Source organism: Helicoverpa armigera, chromosome 4 (genome assembly GCF_030705265.1).
Source record: "Helicoverpa armigera isolate CAAS_96S chromosome 4, ASM3070526v1, whole genome shotgun sequence".
NCBI lineage: Eukaryota > Metazoa > Arthropoda > Insecta > Lepidoptera > Noctuidae > Helicoverpa > Helicoverpa armigera.
Genome location: NC_087123.1, coordinates 13,730,980 through 13,746,833, shown reverse-complemented (window position 1 = coordinate 13,746,833; position 15,854 = coordinate 13,730,980). Strand labels below are relative to the sequence as shown.

Here is a 15,854-nt window from a genome sequence, read left to right as displayed (position 1 = left end):
TGTGTATGCTTTTAATGAATTAACTCAAAAAGTACCATACTGTTTTAAAATAATCTTTAGGCTATTATTTTATTCCTATACGGGAAGAAGTTCTCCAGGACGTGGGTACAACAGCTACTTAAAATAGGCTGCGGCCATAGAGCAACACAGGCCACCGGCGGACCGGAGGGGAGTAGCCATACACAGGCGTTCCCCTCTGTCAAAGTACAAGTCCAAATGGTCCTATGCGTACAATAAAACTAGTTGCAACTAAACTATTCGCTAGACTAAATCTAGTTGCGTGAGTGAATCGACGTCGTCGTAAAAAATGCCGAATTGTTCTGTTTTTTGCTGCAAAAAGAGATCTGCCACGTCAAATTTACAAAAAGATGGCGTTACCTTTCATATGTAAGTAATTTTTAATTACGTTATTGCTATTTACTTCTTATAAACTTAAAAACTGCAATATTATCAATCGTGTTGTTTCGGATTTGTTTACCAACTAAGGCCGTGCGTCTTCATACAAAACGCGGATCGGTCGAGCGACAGATCCGAGTCTTTTTCCTAGAATTCGCTGTCACCGAGCGAGTGTTGTTGCCGGTTTGTTTGTAGATAGTTATCGATGAAAATGAGAAAGGTCAAGTCAAATCGGAGAAAGTTTTGAGATTAGGTTTTCTGATTTAAATAAAAATTACTGAGTGAGAACGTCAACTACATATAATGTGTTTTATTTATATATTGCAGGTTTCCTAAAGATCCAAATTTAAGAAATATATGGAAGACATTTTCTCATAACAGACCAACCTGGATTCCCACAAGAAATAGTGTCATTTGCTCAAATCATTTTAAGACCTCTGACTTTCAAGTGTTGGCGAACAATAGGAGGAGATTAGTCGATGGCGCCAAACCAACCGCCAACTGTATTTGTTCCGTAAGTTTTTATTTTATTCATGTGCAAGGTCATAGATAATATAATACTAGCTTAGGTAAACGAATAGTACATTCCACATGATGTACCTCGTTGACGTTAGTCATAGTGGTGAAATGAAGCCTACATTTTAAACTTAATCTAATTTTCCAGAATCATCGACAATCATTAAATATACCAGATGAGAGGTTATCATCTAATGGGCCCATTAATGACACTCGGACTATTCCTAATTCATTGACATCACCGTGTAGATCGTCAACTCCTCAAAATGTGAGTTGTTTTTAAATCGTTTATTGTAGAATCGCATATTGATAAATTTGTCATTCCTTCTATTTTACTGTTGAGATTAAGTAAATTATGTAAAGATATGATAAGAGATAATTATTTATTCATTTGTTTTCAGACTCAGTCAAAGGAAACATCTAAAAATCTGCTTCAATTCCCACTACTGCACTTACACCAAGAAAAAAAAATGCAGCAACAATTAGATTGTCAGAAAAAAAAATTAAAAGGCTACAAGCTAAAAATCTTTTCTTAAAGAAAAAGTTGCTGGGCTAGAAGAAATTCTTCAGAGTTTAGATGAAAAAGCTTTGATAGATAAAGAGGAAAGGATGGTCCTGGAAAAATAGGCGTTGAAGAAGCAGAGCTTATTAAGCGTCAATTAAAGAAATGTAAAGTGGAAAGCTCTCACGAGCCAAGTATTCACCAGAACTGAGGTGTTTTGCTCTAACTCTCAACTTTTATTCCCCCAAAGCTTACAAGTATGTTCGTAAAACGTTTGGGACGTGTTTACCTGCTCCGCGTACTTTAACTAAATGGTATAGTAATATTGATGGACGGCCCGGTTTTACCAAAGAAGCCTTGGCGGCCTTAAAATATAAAGCCGATGCCAATCCACATAGTAAAATTTACTGTACTTTAGTTTTCGATGAAATGAAAATAAAGACACAATCACATGACAATCCAAGTGGTGACAGACGATTCGGATATATTGATTATGGTTTCGATTTAATAACTGATAATACAGATGAAGCTACAGATGTCCTAGTTTTTCTATTAGTAGGCATTAATACTCCATGGAAAGTCCCAATCGGATATTTTTTAGTTAAAGGTACAAGTGCTAAGTTAAAAGCTCAACTTGTAACTAAAGCGTTTGAATTAGTACATGAAACCGGAATAGAAATAAAAGCGTTAACGTGTGACGGCGCAAAAGCAAATTTAGCGATGGCTACGGAACTGGTTGCTGCTTAGTTGCAAATAAATTGCAAACTACTATATTAGATCCCACAACGGGGCAACGAGTTCACTTTTTTAGATCCAAGTCACATGTTAAAATTAATTAGAAACACTTTTGTGACTACAAATGTTTTACGATGATAATGAAAATAAAATTCAATGGTTATTTGTGGAAGCATTACATAAAATACAGGAAAAAAATTATTTTACATGGCTAACAAATTAAAAGCAAATCACATTTATTACAAAACAAAAATAATGAATGTTCGCCTTGCAGCACAATTGTTCAGCGGAAGTGTTGCTGATGCGCTTTTGTTTTGTGAAAAAGAATTACATTTATCGGAGTTTAATGGATCAACTGCAACTGCGAAGTTTATTTCACTGATAAACGACGTTTTGATATATTGATTCCCGGTCACGTCAAACTGGTTATAAAGAGCATTAAACCATGAAAACTTTGAGAAAGCTTTTCGAAAATGGATGAAGCTCAAAGCTTTTGTTGAGCTTATCAGCCCATGTAAAGAAACGCAACGGGGAGTCGCATAAAATTAAATTAGTAGATTCTCCTCGATACACGGGTTTTAGGATTTTGATCTGCATTGAGAGTACCAAATCTATCTTTCGAGATTTAATACAAAACCAACAAAATGGCCTCAAATATATGCCACTACATAGGATAAGCCAAGATCACCTCGAACTATTTTTTTCCATAGTAAGGAGTCATGGTGGTTATTGCGATAATCCCTCAAGCTCCCAGTTTGAAGCAATTTATAAAAAAATTCTTGTTAATACAGAATTAACACAAACGGGAAACGGAACGAACTGCATTCCATTGGAAAAAATTACGATACTGAATTGCACATCTGCACTAGAAAAAATTAATGCTTCAACAGTACGACAATACAATAGCAATGACGCTACTGACGAACACAATTTTGATAATTTTACTGACGATTTAATTGATGAGATTGAAGCTCTAACTTTTTTATCCCCTTTTGCGGAAAAAGTTGTGGAGTACATAGCGGGATATGTTATTTTCTCAACAAAAAAAAAAATTAAATGCAATACGTGCATTAAAGGTTTGCTTGGGCCGATTGATGAAAAAAGTTTAATTCACCAGAAAAGCAAAGGAAAGTTACTGTATGCCTCAAAAGAAGTTATACTTTTATGCCGGATTTGTGAAAAAGACATAAGAAGACATTTAAGTGACGACAATAAACCTACACGATCTTGTACCACACATGAAGTTGTGACACGTTCCTTAAAACAATTTATTGGCAAAGACTTGTTTCCCTCAATCAGTTACCATTCACACGAAAACGATTTTACAAATCATAACTTGGAATTAGCAAGATTAATAATGCAAAAATATGCTGATACAAGAATTTCTTTCTTAATGAAAAAAACAAACCCCCAAAAATGTATTCGTCATATTTATAGAAAATTAATCCATTTTAAAAACCAGTGATAGTTCCGTATCAGTATCTTATCAGTAGTTTTTAAAAAGGATTAGTTTTATGTTATTAAAAAAAAATGGTAATTTTATTTGTTATATGTGATTTGATTATACATAATAAATAAAGTCAATAATAATATCTGCCTTTGAATTTAAAGCTAATTTCCCTAACCGAGTTTTTGAATTTATCGATAATGCGTATCGACAGTTGTACAGCTATGGGTGTAAGGACTTGTTAGTGTAGTTGCGTCATATTATTATACTATTATGACACGGATTGTTTAAATGTGTGTGTGAAATTGTTAGTGTATTTTTCAATTGTCAGAGTGTGCGTTTCGTAGTGACATAGAATGTTTTTGTGTGAGAATTTGAGAATGTGTGATTTCCCCCCGCAAAAAATGACAGACAGTTTTGTATCGGTAAAAAACGCAATGGCTACTCCCCTCCGTGTTGCTCTATGGCTGCGGCTGATAATGTTAATGGATCGTCTAGTAAGCGCCTAAGAATTTACAAAAAAAGACAGACTCACAGACATTCTGTCTGACTGACTGACTTCAGTAAAAGTGTCAAAATCAGAATTTCAGATGTTGACGAAGCGAAGTTGTTTATAAAATAAATTCATATCTTGTTGAGAATACTAATTCCGCCAATTTCAGCTGATAAGTACTATCTCACAGTTCGATAACTCGTCCTAGTGGTTGGACTGTATGAATCAAAAGCTGGAAGTTATTTAACAAACAACTGTTATTTTCTATCATAGCTAAATAATGTCTGTGAATTATATTCCTAGAGTAACACAGGTGAGCCCATAGATATAAACTTTATTTATGTGTAAATGAACTAACTAATACTGGATATAAATTAACATCTTTGCTCAGCTAGGGGCTGGTTAGAGGAGAATTTCATCAGCGACTTGCTTTATTTGCCAGTTAGATGCTGTGCAGTTGGACAATCAACTTGAAGAACTGTTCAAGCAGTTGGTTTTTCAAGCAACTCAATTCATAGAGGTTGGTAAATGTTATTAGTTTTTATTATTTCTTTAAAATTAATCAATTGTGTGGGTAAAGGACCAACCTCTCAAGTATGAGGGCGCGGGTTCGATCCCAGGTCAGGCAAGTACCAATGCAACTTTTCTAAGTTTGTATGTACTTTCTAAGTATGTAGACACCATTGGCTGTGTTTCGGATGGCACATTAAACTGTAGGTCCCGGCTGTCATTGAACATCCTTGGCAGTCGTTACGGGTAGTCAGAAGCCAGTAAGTCTGACACCAGTCTAACCAAGGGGTATCGGGTTGCCCGGGAAACTGGGTTGAGGAGGTCAGATAGGCAGTCGCTTCTTGTAAAGCACTGGTACTCAGCTGAATCCGGTTAGACTGGAAGCCGACCCCAACATGATTGGGAAAAAGGCTCGGAGGATAAAATTAATCAATTGTTTTTCAGACTGATTAAAATATACTTTCTTTTCCAGCCCCAGTATGTTCAACCTATTCTGCCTGAGTTGGAACTTTTCATTAGAACATGGATTTTTAAATATTCCGTGTATGACCAAAAGAGTACCTTTGGACAACAGATGCTCTCATTGAATTATAAATCAGACAACTTTGCTAGAAGTAAACTGTTCTGGTATTATGGTTACAATGTCGGGTTGAAGTATCTTAGAGAAAGAGCAATCTACAGTTTTACTTCCAACACAAAAGTTCAGAATTTTATTAATAAATTAGAAACTTTTCAATTGATTGGTGATATATTGAACTTCTGTAGATTCATACAGACTGGCAAATACCCATTGCTCATAGATTTTATATTGGGCATTGAGTTGTCTGCTGAGAAGTTGACTAGAGAAGACCTAACTGATTTCTCTTGGACTAGAGAACTTTTGTGGCATAATTTTATTGTAAGTATTGTGCAACAGTACACAATAAATTATTATTTAGATATTTATGTGCTATAAGTATTACAAAAATCCTCCCATAAGAATATTTACTTAGTCTTGGGTTAATGCACCAAAAGTACAATTATTAATATTCTGTTTTCAGGAATTAATAGGCACATCAATAGCATTGATCAACATCTTTGGAGTAAGAAGTAGACTATCAAACTTACTGAAGTATGTGTGGTGGCGACAACATGTCAGATCAACAGCCAGTACCATGGAGGCTGTGATGACATTACAGACAGTCTGTGCTTGCTGTAACAATAAGCCAGTGCTCCCTCACACTTTGGGCTGCAGCCACATATTTTGTTACTATTGTGTAATGGTAAGTTTATTACTGGTACACCTAAAGTTCGAAGTGCGGCTATATGTAGGCTTGACCAGCTAAAGCTAGGGGCAACCTATTCTTTGTTGGTTAAGCTTTTTGGTTCAGATAAGCAATTTGGTTTTGTTTTGAGATTTTTACATGTTTTTCTGATTTGATATGTATTTAAAAATGAAAGAAAATGTTTATGTGAAATTTTCATACTCCTATGTACTTTGTTATGTATTCTACTCCCTTATGTATACTCCCTTGTATTCCTCGATCCTACTAACTACTATGTACTTCCTTATGTACATTGTTATATACTTCCCATAAGTAATCCCCTATGTATTTCCTTTGTGTCAAAGAGTAATAATTATAAAGCTTCCCTCTGAAATATTTGATTGGATTAGGTATAATACTAGGATAATATATTTATTATAACAGATATCAGATCAATATTATCAAAATAAGCTTTTTATCACCTGTTTGGATATTTGATGTTTTATGGATAATTATATTGTTTATTTTTCAGGCGAACAAAACTGCAGATCAAGACTATTCTTGCCCAAAATGCTATTTTAATGGAAGAGAAATCAACAAACTTATAATGCCTGGCCATCAATAAATGCGTACTAAGTAAATATTAATGGGAAACGTGGTACTGTGAACTGTGGCTGTGTACTTTTAACAGTTTCATTGAGTGTCGTAAAAGCGTCTATGGTTTAAAAAAGGTTGCCTTTGTCATTGAGTATTTGTTTTGTATATTGATTTGAATTACGAATCCAAAATTCTATTTAATAAAATCTAATCGATCAGGATATATTTGATTGGTTCGTAGTTCGAATCATTTTTTTTTTCAAAAGTGTTAAAGTTCGTAGTGAATTTGTCTGAAACAAGACTTGGCACACGCTTCGAATTTATTCGAGACTTTCCTAATATCTTACGTAGTTCTTAATTCTTTTGTATAGAACATAACATTTTGTCCCTTACTATGCCAACCAAAAAAAAATCCAACCTTTCGCGAGTTAGCCGAGATGCGAAAAGGATGAGACTTAATAGGTCTCAGGAATCAGAAGAAGATCGTGAATTGCGGTTATCTATCAGCCGAGAGAACATTGCTCTGTCACGTGCATCTGAAACTATTACTGAGAGGTGCAAACGCTTAAGTTTGCTAAGAATTCGAGCCGCGACTTTGCGCTCTCGGGAAAGCACTGAGCAACGCGAGCGGCGGCTTGCAGCTGATCGAGATAGACACACCCTCTCGCGCTATTCAGAGACTTTTATCGAAAGGGAGTTACGTTTAAGTTCGCAAAGAACTCGAGCCGCGGCTCGGCGCTCGCAAGAGAGTTTCGAAGAACGTGAAGCACGTTTAGCCTCCGACCGACAGCGTCGTGCCCTCTCGCGCCAATCCGAATCTCTTTCACAAAGAGGACAACGATTATCAATAGCTAGAAATAACTGTGTGGAGGCCCGATTAAGCTATGAAAGTTATCTAGCATCTGAAAGAGAAAGAATAGTTGAGCTAAGACGAACAGAAACAGAGGATCAGTCTAGCCTATTCATTGAACGAACCCGATACCATATTGACAGAGACCCGATTGGCCTCATAGACACGAATAGCAGTGCAGATGAGTCTGTGGAATATGGCGAAACAAATAAATAAGAAATAAAAGTTAAGGGGTGTTGTTAATTTTTTAGGTGTAATGGCACTTTTTAGAATTAAGCAAAATATTGTAAAATTATGTACAAAGTAATAAACGGTGGATTGATTGATTGAATAAATATTTTTTATTTCATCTATACTAATATTATAAAGAGGAAAACTATGTTTGTTTGTTTGGTTGTAATGAATAGGCTCAAAAACTACTGGACCGATTTTAAAAATTCTTTCGCCATTGGAATGCTTCATTATCTGCGAGTAACATAGGCTATATTTTATTCCGGTATGGGCAGTAGTTCCCACGGGACGTGGGTGAAACCGCGGGAAAACGGCTAGTCTAAATATATAAAACTCAAAGGTGACTGCATGACTGACTGACTGACTGACATAGTGATCTATCAACGCACAGCTGAAACCACTGGACGGATCGGGCTGAAATTTGGCATGCAGGTAGATGTTATGACGTAGGCATCCGCTAAGAAAGGATTTTGATCAATTCTACCCCCAAGGGGATAAAATAGGGGATGAAAGTTTGTATGAAACTTTGTCAATTTTAAACCAATCGGACTGAGACTTTGCATGCATAAAGCTACTATGGCGTAGGCAACCCTTAAGAAAGGATTTTGATAAATTCCATCCCTAAGGGGATACAATAGGGGATGAAAGTTTGTATACTTCTTAACGCGAGCGAAGCCGCGGGCAAAAGCTAGTGTTTAATAAATTGTTTAATTGGACCAAAATAATGTAGGCAAAAGACATTTTTTACACAATATATTATACAAAGCCTTTTGTGGTAACAAATCTCAATTTACAAAATTATAAGGAAACTTACCTAGGTAGTCTATAGACTAATTTTATACATAGGTAGTTCAATAATCGTGGGAAAAATAAAAGTGGTCAAAATATGTAGCATAATTTAAAAAACAACTGACATTCGCTGGACTCGAACCTATAACATTGCTGAAATGAGATGCGTTCATATAGACCGTATGGTGAATCAATCCATCGTCTATAGTTATGTTACGGTAACGCGAAGTTCGTTTGTTGTTGAATCGAAATGTCGAATATCTTTTGCGTATAAAAATAAAAAAATAACATTACTGAATATCGGAAATCATAAAGTAAAATCAATAATAGCATAATTTATGAATTTATTCTGTACCGGTATTTAGAGATGGTTGCATTGCTGTTGGAAAGGATCGAATGCGGAAATAAAGTGAATGGTGGTTTGCGTAGCGTGGCGGTTATGTCCAGTTTTGGTCAACTGCCAGTGTTACAAGCTAAGTTGTCCTGGCGAATTTAGTTTATGGCTTCACTGGGTAACATGGTCCAGTGATGTGGAAATAAAGAGAAAAAGGTGAGAGGATTTAAATAATGCTGTGTGTAAAAAAAAAACTGCTTTATACATCTTTAGGAATATAATTATACAATTAGGACTATGAATTAGGACCGCAAATAAATAAAATGAAGAAGTAAGTAAAAAGTTTAAATTCAAGATAGATTTTAGAGAATAGTGCGATGTGTATTATCTTAAAACTACTGAATGGATTTTGATGGCACTATAAGTTAATGTCTTCAACCTTCGGATCTTTAAGTAAATAGCTCATGCCGAAAATTGTGGTAGACGAAGGTGGGCCTACCTACTAAAAGCTCATAACATGATTTCACATTTGTGTATATCTTACGTATATTTGGATACATAATTAAACGAGTATGAGTGATACCTAATAATTAAACATTTATGATAATATTTTACTTACAAATGTAAAAATCTAGCAAATATCAGCTGAATATCTTTCGACTGACATAAATCACATTTTTTGCACACATGCCTGACCTAACAAGGCTATCGACTTCCGTCCTTATCCAATTCGATTCGTTTCACTAATTTATTTACAATCATAAGCTAAGACCGTTTAGATCAGGACCTAATTTAGGCTTTAACAGGTGGTCAGACCAAATAAGGCAAGCATTCGAACCAGCCGTGGTGCCTTTCCGAATTTTGTTCGTAGATACTTCTAATGTTGATTGTCTTTGCTGTTGCGTACGTCGGCATGGAAGCCAGTCTCCCAGTCGGCGACGTAGTTCACCGTCCGCACGGACCCGTCCGGCTCCACCAGAGAATACTGACCTGCATAAATCAAAATATTTATAGGTAACACGGCTACGAGTTTCCGTCGTCCTTCACCGAACATAAATGAGAATTTATGAATAAGTGCTGTGCTATGTATTTAGGTCTCTCTATCTATGGTGAGCGTTCATTCGATTTTCGCCTTGAAATAAACGTGATTGCAGTTGTTATTAATATTCTGCTGCGAATAACAATCATAACAAAAGGCGGATTATTGTGTGATACAATACAACCCACACTCTAGAGTGCAGTTAACCACCCATGTGTCATAAAATGGTTACCTTTACTTTATAAAAACAGTGCATACCTTTAACGACTTCGCCGTCTCTTTCTTCTTTCTGTTGCTTTATGTCACCGGTGTGAGGGTCGTTGACACTGTATTCGAAAGCATACCGCGGGTGGGCGTCCTGCAAAAGGGTTATCACAATTTAGATGGTGCCGTGAGAAATGTCAGACGCAACAAAGGTTGCAAACTTGCAACAAGTATTGAATGAACTTTAGTGCCCATTTACTGGGTTAGTTAGGTACCTAAAGCACACCTACGAGTGCAACGAAATTGCCTTTATTGGTGCTGTAAAAGGTTTGCGAGACCCTACAAGTTCGTTACGCGTCAATTAGTTAGTATTTTATTGGTGGTTCGATTTTAGCGATTGTCGGAATAGCCTAGTGAGATTTCGAGAAAGAGCTAAAATATTACAAGAAGGATAATTTAAAATATGTTGACTGACATTTAAATGAACACGTGCTGCGTTCAAGCTGCGGCACAGTGAATAGCTTTAACAAGCAGTCACACAGCAGGACTCCTTATCTCCTCGATAATCCGAGGGTAGTAAGACGACAAAACGGTGAAAGTAGTCTAGATTGAATCGGACAAGTTCGCACTAATTGTTACGTAAGTGAATGTTGCTGATTTAACTCGTCTGACGCACCACACACCTTCGGTTTGACAATAAAAAGTTTGGTAATCCGAGTTAACTGCCCAAAATTCAGTGAAGAGATAAAAATTTCGAAAAAAAGCAGTTCACACGTGCTTAAGACACAGATGATAGCCATATGTTTACAAAATAAAGAAAACGATATCCTTACTAATAATAAAAATGCGAAAGTATTTCTGCCTGTCTTTCGCGCTGAAAACTATTGAACGGATTTTAATAAAATAAATGCGTGTCTACTTCTTTACATAATTAATAAACTGCTGAAGTGATTCTGTAACAGAACTAAGAATGTAAACTATAAAAAGTAGTACATAGAAAGAAAAAATATGTCAAAAAATTCAGGCAAGCTTTTTAAGCTGAACAAAAGTACCTACAGCCTCTACTTTTGTGGCTTTTCCAAATGTAACACCCGAGATTTACCGCTTTTTTCATATAACTTTTTTATAGAATTAATAGGGTTATTAAGCCAAACCATAAAATATGTGCGTTGCGGTTTACTAATTCATTAGAATTGCATAAAAATATGGAGGTGAGGTATCTATATTACTTCAGTTTTTTGTGACTTGAAGTCGTCGAAACCTGCACGTAAATGTGAGGTTTAAAAAGGTTGTATTGTGGATTCTACGCAGATAGTTGACCGATAATATAAGGTGTTGTTATTCCTATAGTTAAAGGACAATGGGCAGATTGGTATACCCCACCAATAGCAATGTCATATATATCATTGGATAGGCCTTTTTATGTAGAACAATATTTACTATGACAGCTTTGTTGAAATGTTTGTCCGTTCTGAGATATAGATCAAAAACTGTGCAAAAGTTAGAACTAAGTAATCTATTGATAACTCAAGTTTTTAAAGGAAAATCTAAGTACTACCACGTGTAAGTCTTGTAAGTGCTACCTGCTGTGCCCGTTAAGGTCCATAATTGTTACTATTATGTAGCATTTCAACCTTTTATTGTATCAACTGGTTTTTGGGCGTAGTGAAAAACCGCACCAATAGCAAAGTCATAGATATCGATAGATAGGTCTTTTTAACTGGAACAACATTTACTATGGCAGCTGTGTTCTATTGTTTGTCCGTTCTGAGTATAGATCAAAAACTGTGCAAAAGTTAGAACACACGGGCACAGCAGGTAGCACTTACAAGACTTACACTTGGTAGTACTTAGATTTTCCTTTAAAAACTTGAGTTATCAATAGATTACTTAGTTCTAACTTTTGCACAGTTTTTAGGGTTCCGTAGCCAAAATGGCAAAAACGGAACCCTTATAGTTTCGTCATGTCCGTCTGTCCGTCTGTCCGTCTGTCACAGCCGATTTACTCGGAAACTATAAGTACTACAGTGATGAAATTTGATGGGAATATGTGTTGTATGAACCGCTACAAAAATATGACACTAAATAGTAAAAAAAAGAATTGGGGGTGGGGCCCCCCATACATGTAACTGAGGGACGAAATTTTTTTTTTCGATGTACATACCCGTGTGGGGTATCAATGGAAAGGTCTTTTAAAATGATATAAAGTTTTCTAAAAAACATTTTTCTTAAAGTGAACGGTTTTTGAGATATCAGCTCTCAAAGTCGTAAAAAGTATGTCCCCCCCCCCTCTATTTTTATAACTACGGGGTATAAAATTCTAAAAAAAATAGAGGTGATGCATGCTAATTAACTCTTTCAACGATTTTTGGTTTGATCAAAGTATCTCTTATAGTTTTTGAGATAGGTTGATTTAACTGTAATTTACGGAACCCTTCGTGCACGAGTCCGACTCGCACTTGGCCGGTTTTTTTGATTTATATCTCAGAACGGACAAACATTTCAGCAAAGCTGTCATAGTAAATATTGTTCTACATAAAAAGAGCTGTCCAGTGATATATATGACATTCCTATTGGTGGGGTATACCAGGTCCCATATATTTGTGCCCATTGTCCTTTACCAATACCACAAATAGAAAGCTTTTAAGTATCACTACCTGCTTTTGTTTATAATCTAGATTGTTGCAGTAGCACTAGTGCCTAAAGGATTGTTTGCAATTTAGAATGGTCAGTCAGTTTACGTAATTGTTAGTATCTTAAATCAGTTCGCTCTAGTCTTCGTGGAGACAAATATTTACTAAGTAACTGAGATACTTAGGCACAATGCGGACTCTATAAATTATGCTACCTTCACCTATTTCAAGTCAGCTGAGCTTAAGACCGATATTATAATGAATTCAGTGCTTTAACTTGTTGGTAAAGTCTCAACAGTTGGTTCAATTTGTTGTTATTATTGTCAGATATCTTCTCCACTAGGGTATTCACAATTAAGTCGAATAGTTGTAGCTAACCTTGACCACTACTCACTGAATTATTAAGTTCATTAGAACACCTATTATATTTGTTATAAGAAAAATATTTACAACATAAATGGACAATCTAATGATATAAGAGGTATAATGATCGTATGAATTCCATTCTACAAATAAATAACATGTCTACAAGCTATTAATGCGGTTCTGCTAATTAAATTTTAACGTTTAGATGTAAACCCACACCTAATCAATCAAATGACAGTGCAATGGGGTTTGTAGACCATTGCACAACATGTAGGTAAACATGAACCACTTCACGCTTGACAATTTCTTACATTTGAGCAGAGTGAGACGGTAATCGGTCAAGATTTCGACGTGGTGGAACCAGTCCTGGACCTAACTCGACAGCCAATCAAATTGATTACGTCACTGTATTAGTTGTAGGGATATGAAGTAACTATTCTATGGTATGCCGCAATGTCCTGAGGCACATACGTTACACATGAGTTTGAGGCAATTCTCAATTTATTGGATTCACAGAGATTAAAATAAGCCGCATATTTACAAAAGTGTGAAATATTATTTCCTAATCAACTCTAATTTGGTCGATAGACAGATTAGGAAGTGTTTCAAAATGAGAAATATTAATTTTAAATCAACAACAAAATTGTGATTACGTTCTCAAAGCGCGTGTCAACAAATGAAATGATTGACGATTATTTAATTACAATACTTACATAATTTTCCAAGAATTCTGTGTGAACATTCTTGACGAGGGGTGCTGCCGCGACCTTCGCAACAGCGGGCGCGGCCACCGCGGCGTAGGCCGGCGAGGACACATGCGCCACACCCACGGGAGCACTCGCGTACTGACTCACTGACGCCACGGCCGGCGCGGAGTACTGAGCAACCACAGGCGCTGAATGCTGCACCACAGCAGGAGCAGACTGTTGAACTGAATATTGCACAGGAGCTGAATACTGCGCCACTACAGGAGCCGCGTACTGCGCAGAATGTTGCGTCACTACCGGTGCAGAGTACTGCTGACTGATTGATGCACCAGAATGTTGGGATACGGCTGGTGTGAAGTAGTTCGAAGATGGTGCAGACACGTGGGACACAGAAGATGTGGAGTACTGTGACACTGCTGGAACGAAGTGAGCACCCGGTGCCGCTACCGGAACTTGACTGTATTGAGCGTACTGAGCAACAGACGGTGCTGCGACGGCCGAGTACTGTGTCTGTCCGAAGGTTTGTGGTTGCTGCACTCTCAAAGCGGGCGATGTTGCGTATCCTGCAGATGGAGCGGCATACACTTGTGAGACGACCGGTCCTCCTGTTTGGATGCTGCTGTAGGAGTTGAGGGATGCCTTTGCTGCTGATCCAGTTGAATAAGCTTGTTGAGCTATCAAGTTTTGTGTCACATAAGAAGTCTTAGCAGGAGCTATCGAGAACTTGGCGATAAGTGGAGCCGCGGTCACTTTGGCGAGGATTGGTGCTTGGGCGTATGTGGCGAGTGGTCGCACAGTTTTGCCACTTGAAGCAGCTGATGACAGACCAGCAGACGTCGTGTAACCGTGAAATTCTTTAGTGGTGTATCCTTGTGAAGCGTAGTTGTTGTAGTTGGATGATGAAGATTGATACGAGGCAGATGGTTGTGCTGCGTATGTAATTTGAGGAGCTGCAGACTGGTATGTTATGCCAGTAGAATATGCTGCACTGCCTCCAGCCGAGTAGCCTGAGCTTCCACTTGACGAGTAGCCCGAGGCGCCAGAGTACTGGTACGCGGGTGCGGCGACGATCGGTTGTGAAATTAAGTTGGCAGCAGGTGCTGAGATCGTTTTGATGCCGGTTGTGGTGAGCTGCACCGACGGCGCAGCGTATGAGTAACCATTATCGCAATTAGATACTTTCTGTACCTGACTCAGGTGATAGTTCAGATCAGGGTCGTGATACGCAAGCACATGTTGAAGTGCCAACACAATGAAGATTACCTGAAACAAAGAACGGAGAATCGTATGTTAAGTTTGTTTACATAAGGATTTCGTAAGATTAAAAAAATATAAGAAATTTAATTTAATTTACTTACCGTCTTCATTCTTATTTAATTTTTTTGCACTCTATAAACAATATCGCATAAATTATTATTTTCGTAATATTCGCATTAAAATCGAAAGCTCAAAGTGTATTTGCCAAACTTAAGCGTAAATCGAAATGAGAGCAAAGTTGGTCCGCAAAGTCTTATATAGCGATCTCATATGTGTAAGAGCGGGTCACACTTTTTCACGTTCGCCGTCAGAGTACGTCGGTGGGCGCGGCGCGGGCGCTGCTGGATAATCTACGGCCATATACTAATGTACGACTGCCACACGTTAGAAACACCATTATGTTAACTTAGTGTGTAGCTACCTCTATAAATATCACTTAATTAGGTCCAGGAATACGTGAGATACATTCAGATTGAATTGATTGATTGTCTCTTTTGCTAACATTTCAGCAGGCTGGTTTTTATGACAAAATGTTAAGTTGGAAATAGGTTATTATTATTTGTTCAATAGCAAAATAAACCTATTTCGTAGCTGTGATCAAGGATTTTAATTTTACATCAATTCTAAAGTAGGAGAAATTTTTTTGCTTCTAGTAGGAATATAAAGTGAAAATGACCCTAAGTAACAAGTCGTTTACATTCAGTCAGCAGACAAAATTAAGTAGATCAAAGAGTTAATATTTAAATCCTTATTTCATTTTACATTAACATGAAAACTATTTACATTTGAAATCATTAGCGCACCTGTTACATTTGCAATTAAAAAAGTCTACACAAAGTTACGATTCAATTATTAACTTCGGTCATGGTTGCCTTCGGCATTAATCCTAAGCTGAATAATAAGTTGCTTCATGACTTGACATTCAAAGTATATAAGTACCACATGATACTTAAGCACATAATTCATACGTCACTTGCGAAATTAATCCCGCTATTAGACTCTAA

General features: G+C 36.9%; 3 protein-coding genes across 3 annotated transcripts; 2 read left to right on the top strand and 1 right to left on the bottom strand.

The window, feature by feature from the left end:
- Window positions 1-132: 132 nt before the first annotated feature.
- LOC135116814 (THAP domain-containing protein 1-like) lies at window positions 133-1,448 on the top strand. Its single transcript, XM_064034391.1, has 4 exons — window positions 133-387; window positions 724-910; window positions 1,061-1,180; window positions 1,314-1,448. The coding sequence occupies exons 1-4, from the start codon at window positions 308-310 to the stop codon at window positions 1,446-1,448; spliced, it is 522 nt and encodes a 173-aa protein (XP_063890461.1). The 5' UTR covers window positions 133-307.
- A 2,715-nt stretch (window positions 1,449-4,163) lies between these two features.
- On the top strand, window positions 4,164-7,645 carry LOC135116833 (peroxisome biogenesis factor 2-like). Its single transcript, XM_064034414.1, has 5 exons — window positions 4,164-4,402; window positions 4,532-4,609; window positions 5,072-5,497; window positions 5,640-5,861; window positions 6,376-7,645. Exons 1-5 carry the CDS (start codon window positions 4,370-4,372, stop codon window positions 6,466-6,468), a joined length of 852 nt encoding a protein of 283 aa, XP_063890484.1. The 5' UTR covers window positions 4,164-4,369; the 3' UTR covers window positions 6,469-7,645.
- Window positions 7,646-8,425: 780 nt separating this feature from the next.
- Window positions 8,426-15,090, bottom strand: LOC110375301 (uncharacterized). The gene is made up of 4 exons (XM_021333365.3): window positions 14,952-15,090; window positions 13,600-14,856; window positions 9,942-10,041; window positions 8,426-9,634 (listed from the first exon to the last, which is right to left on the bottom strand). Exons 1-4 carry the CDS (start codon window positions 14,958-14,960, stop codon window positions 9,522-9,524), a joined length of 1,479 nt encoding a protein of 492 aa, XP_021189040.3. The 5' UTR covers window positions 14,961-15,090; the 3' UTR covers window positions 8,426-9,521.
- Between the last annotated feature and the right edge of the window lie 764 nt (window positions 15,091-15,854).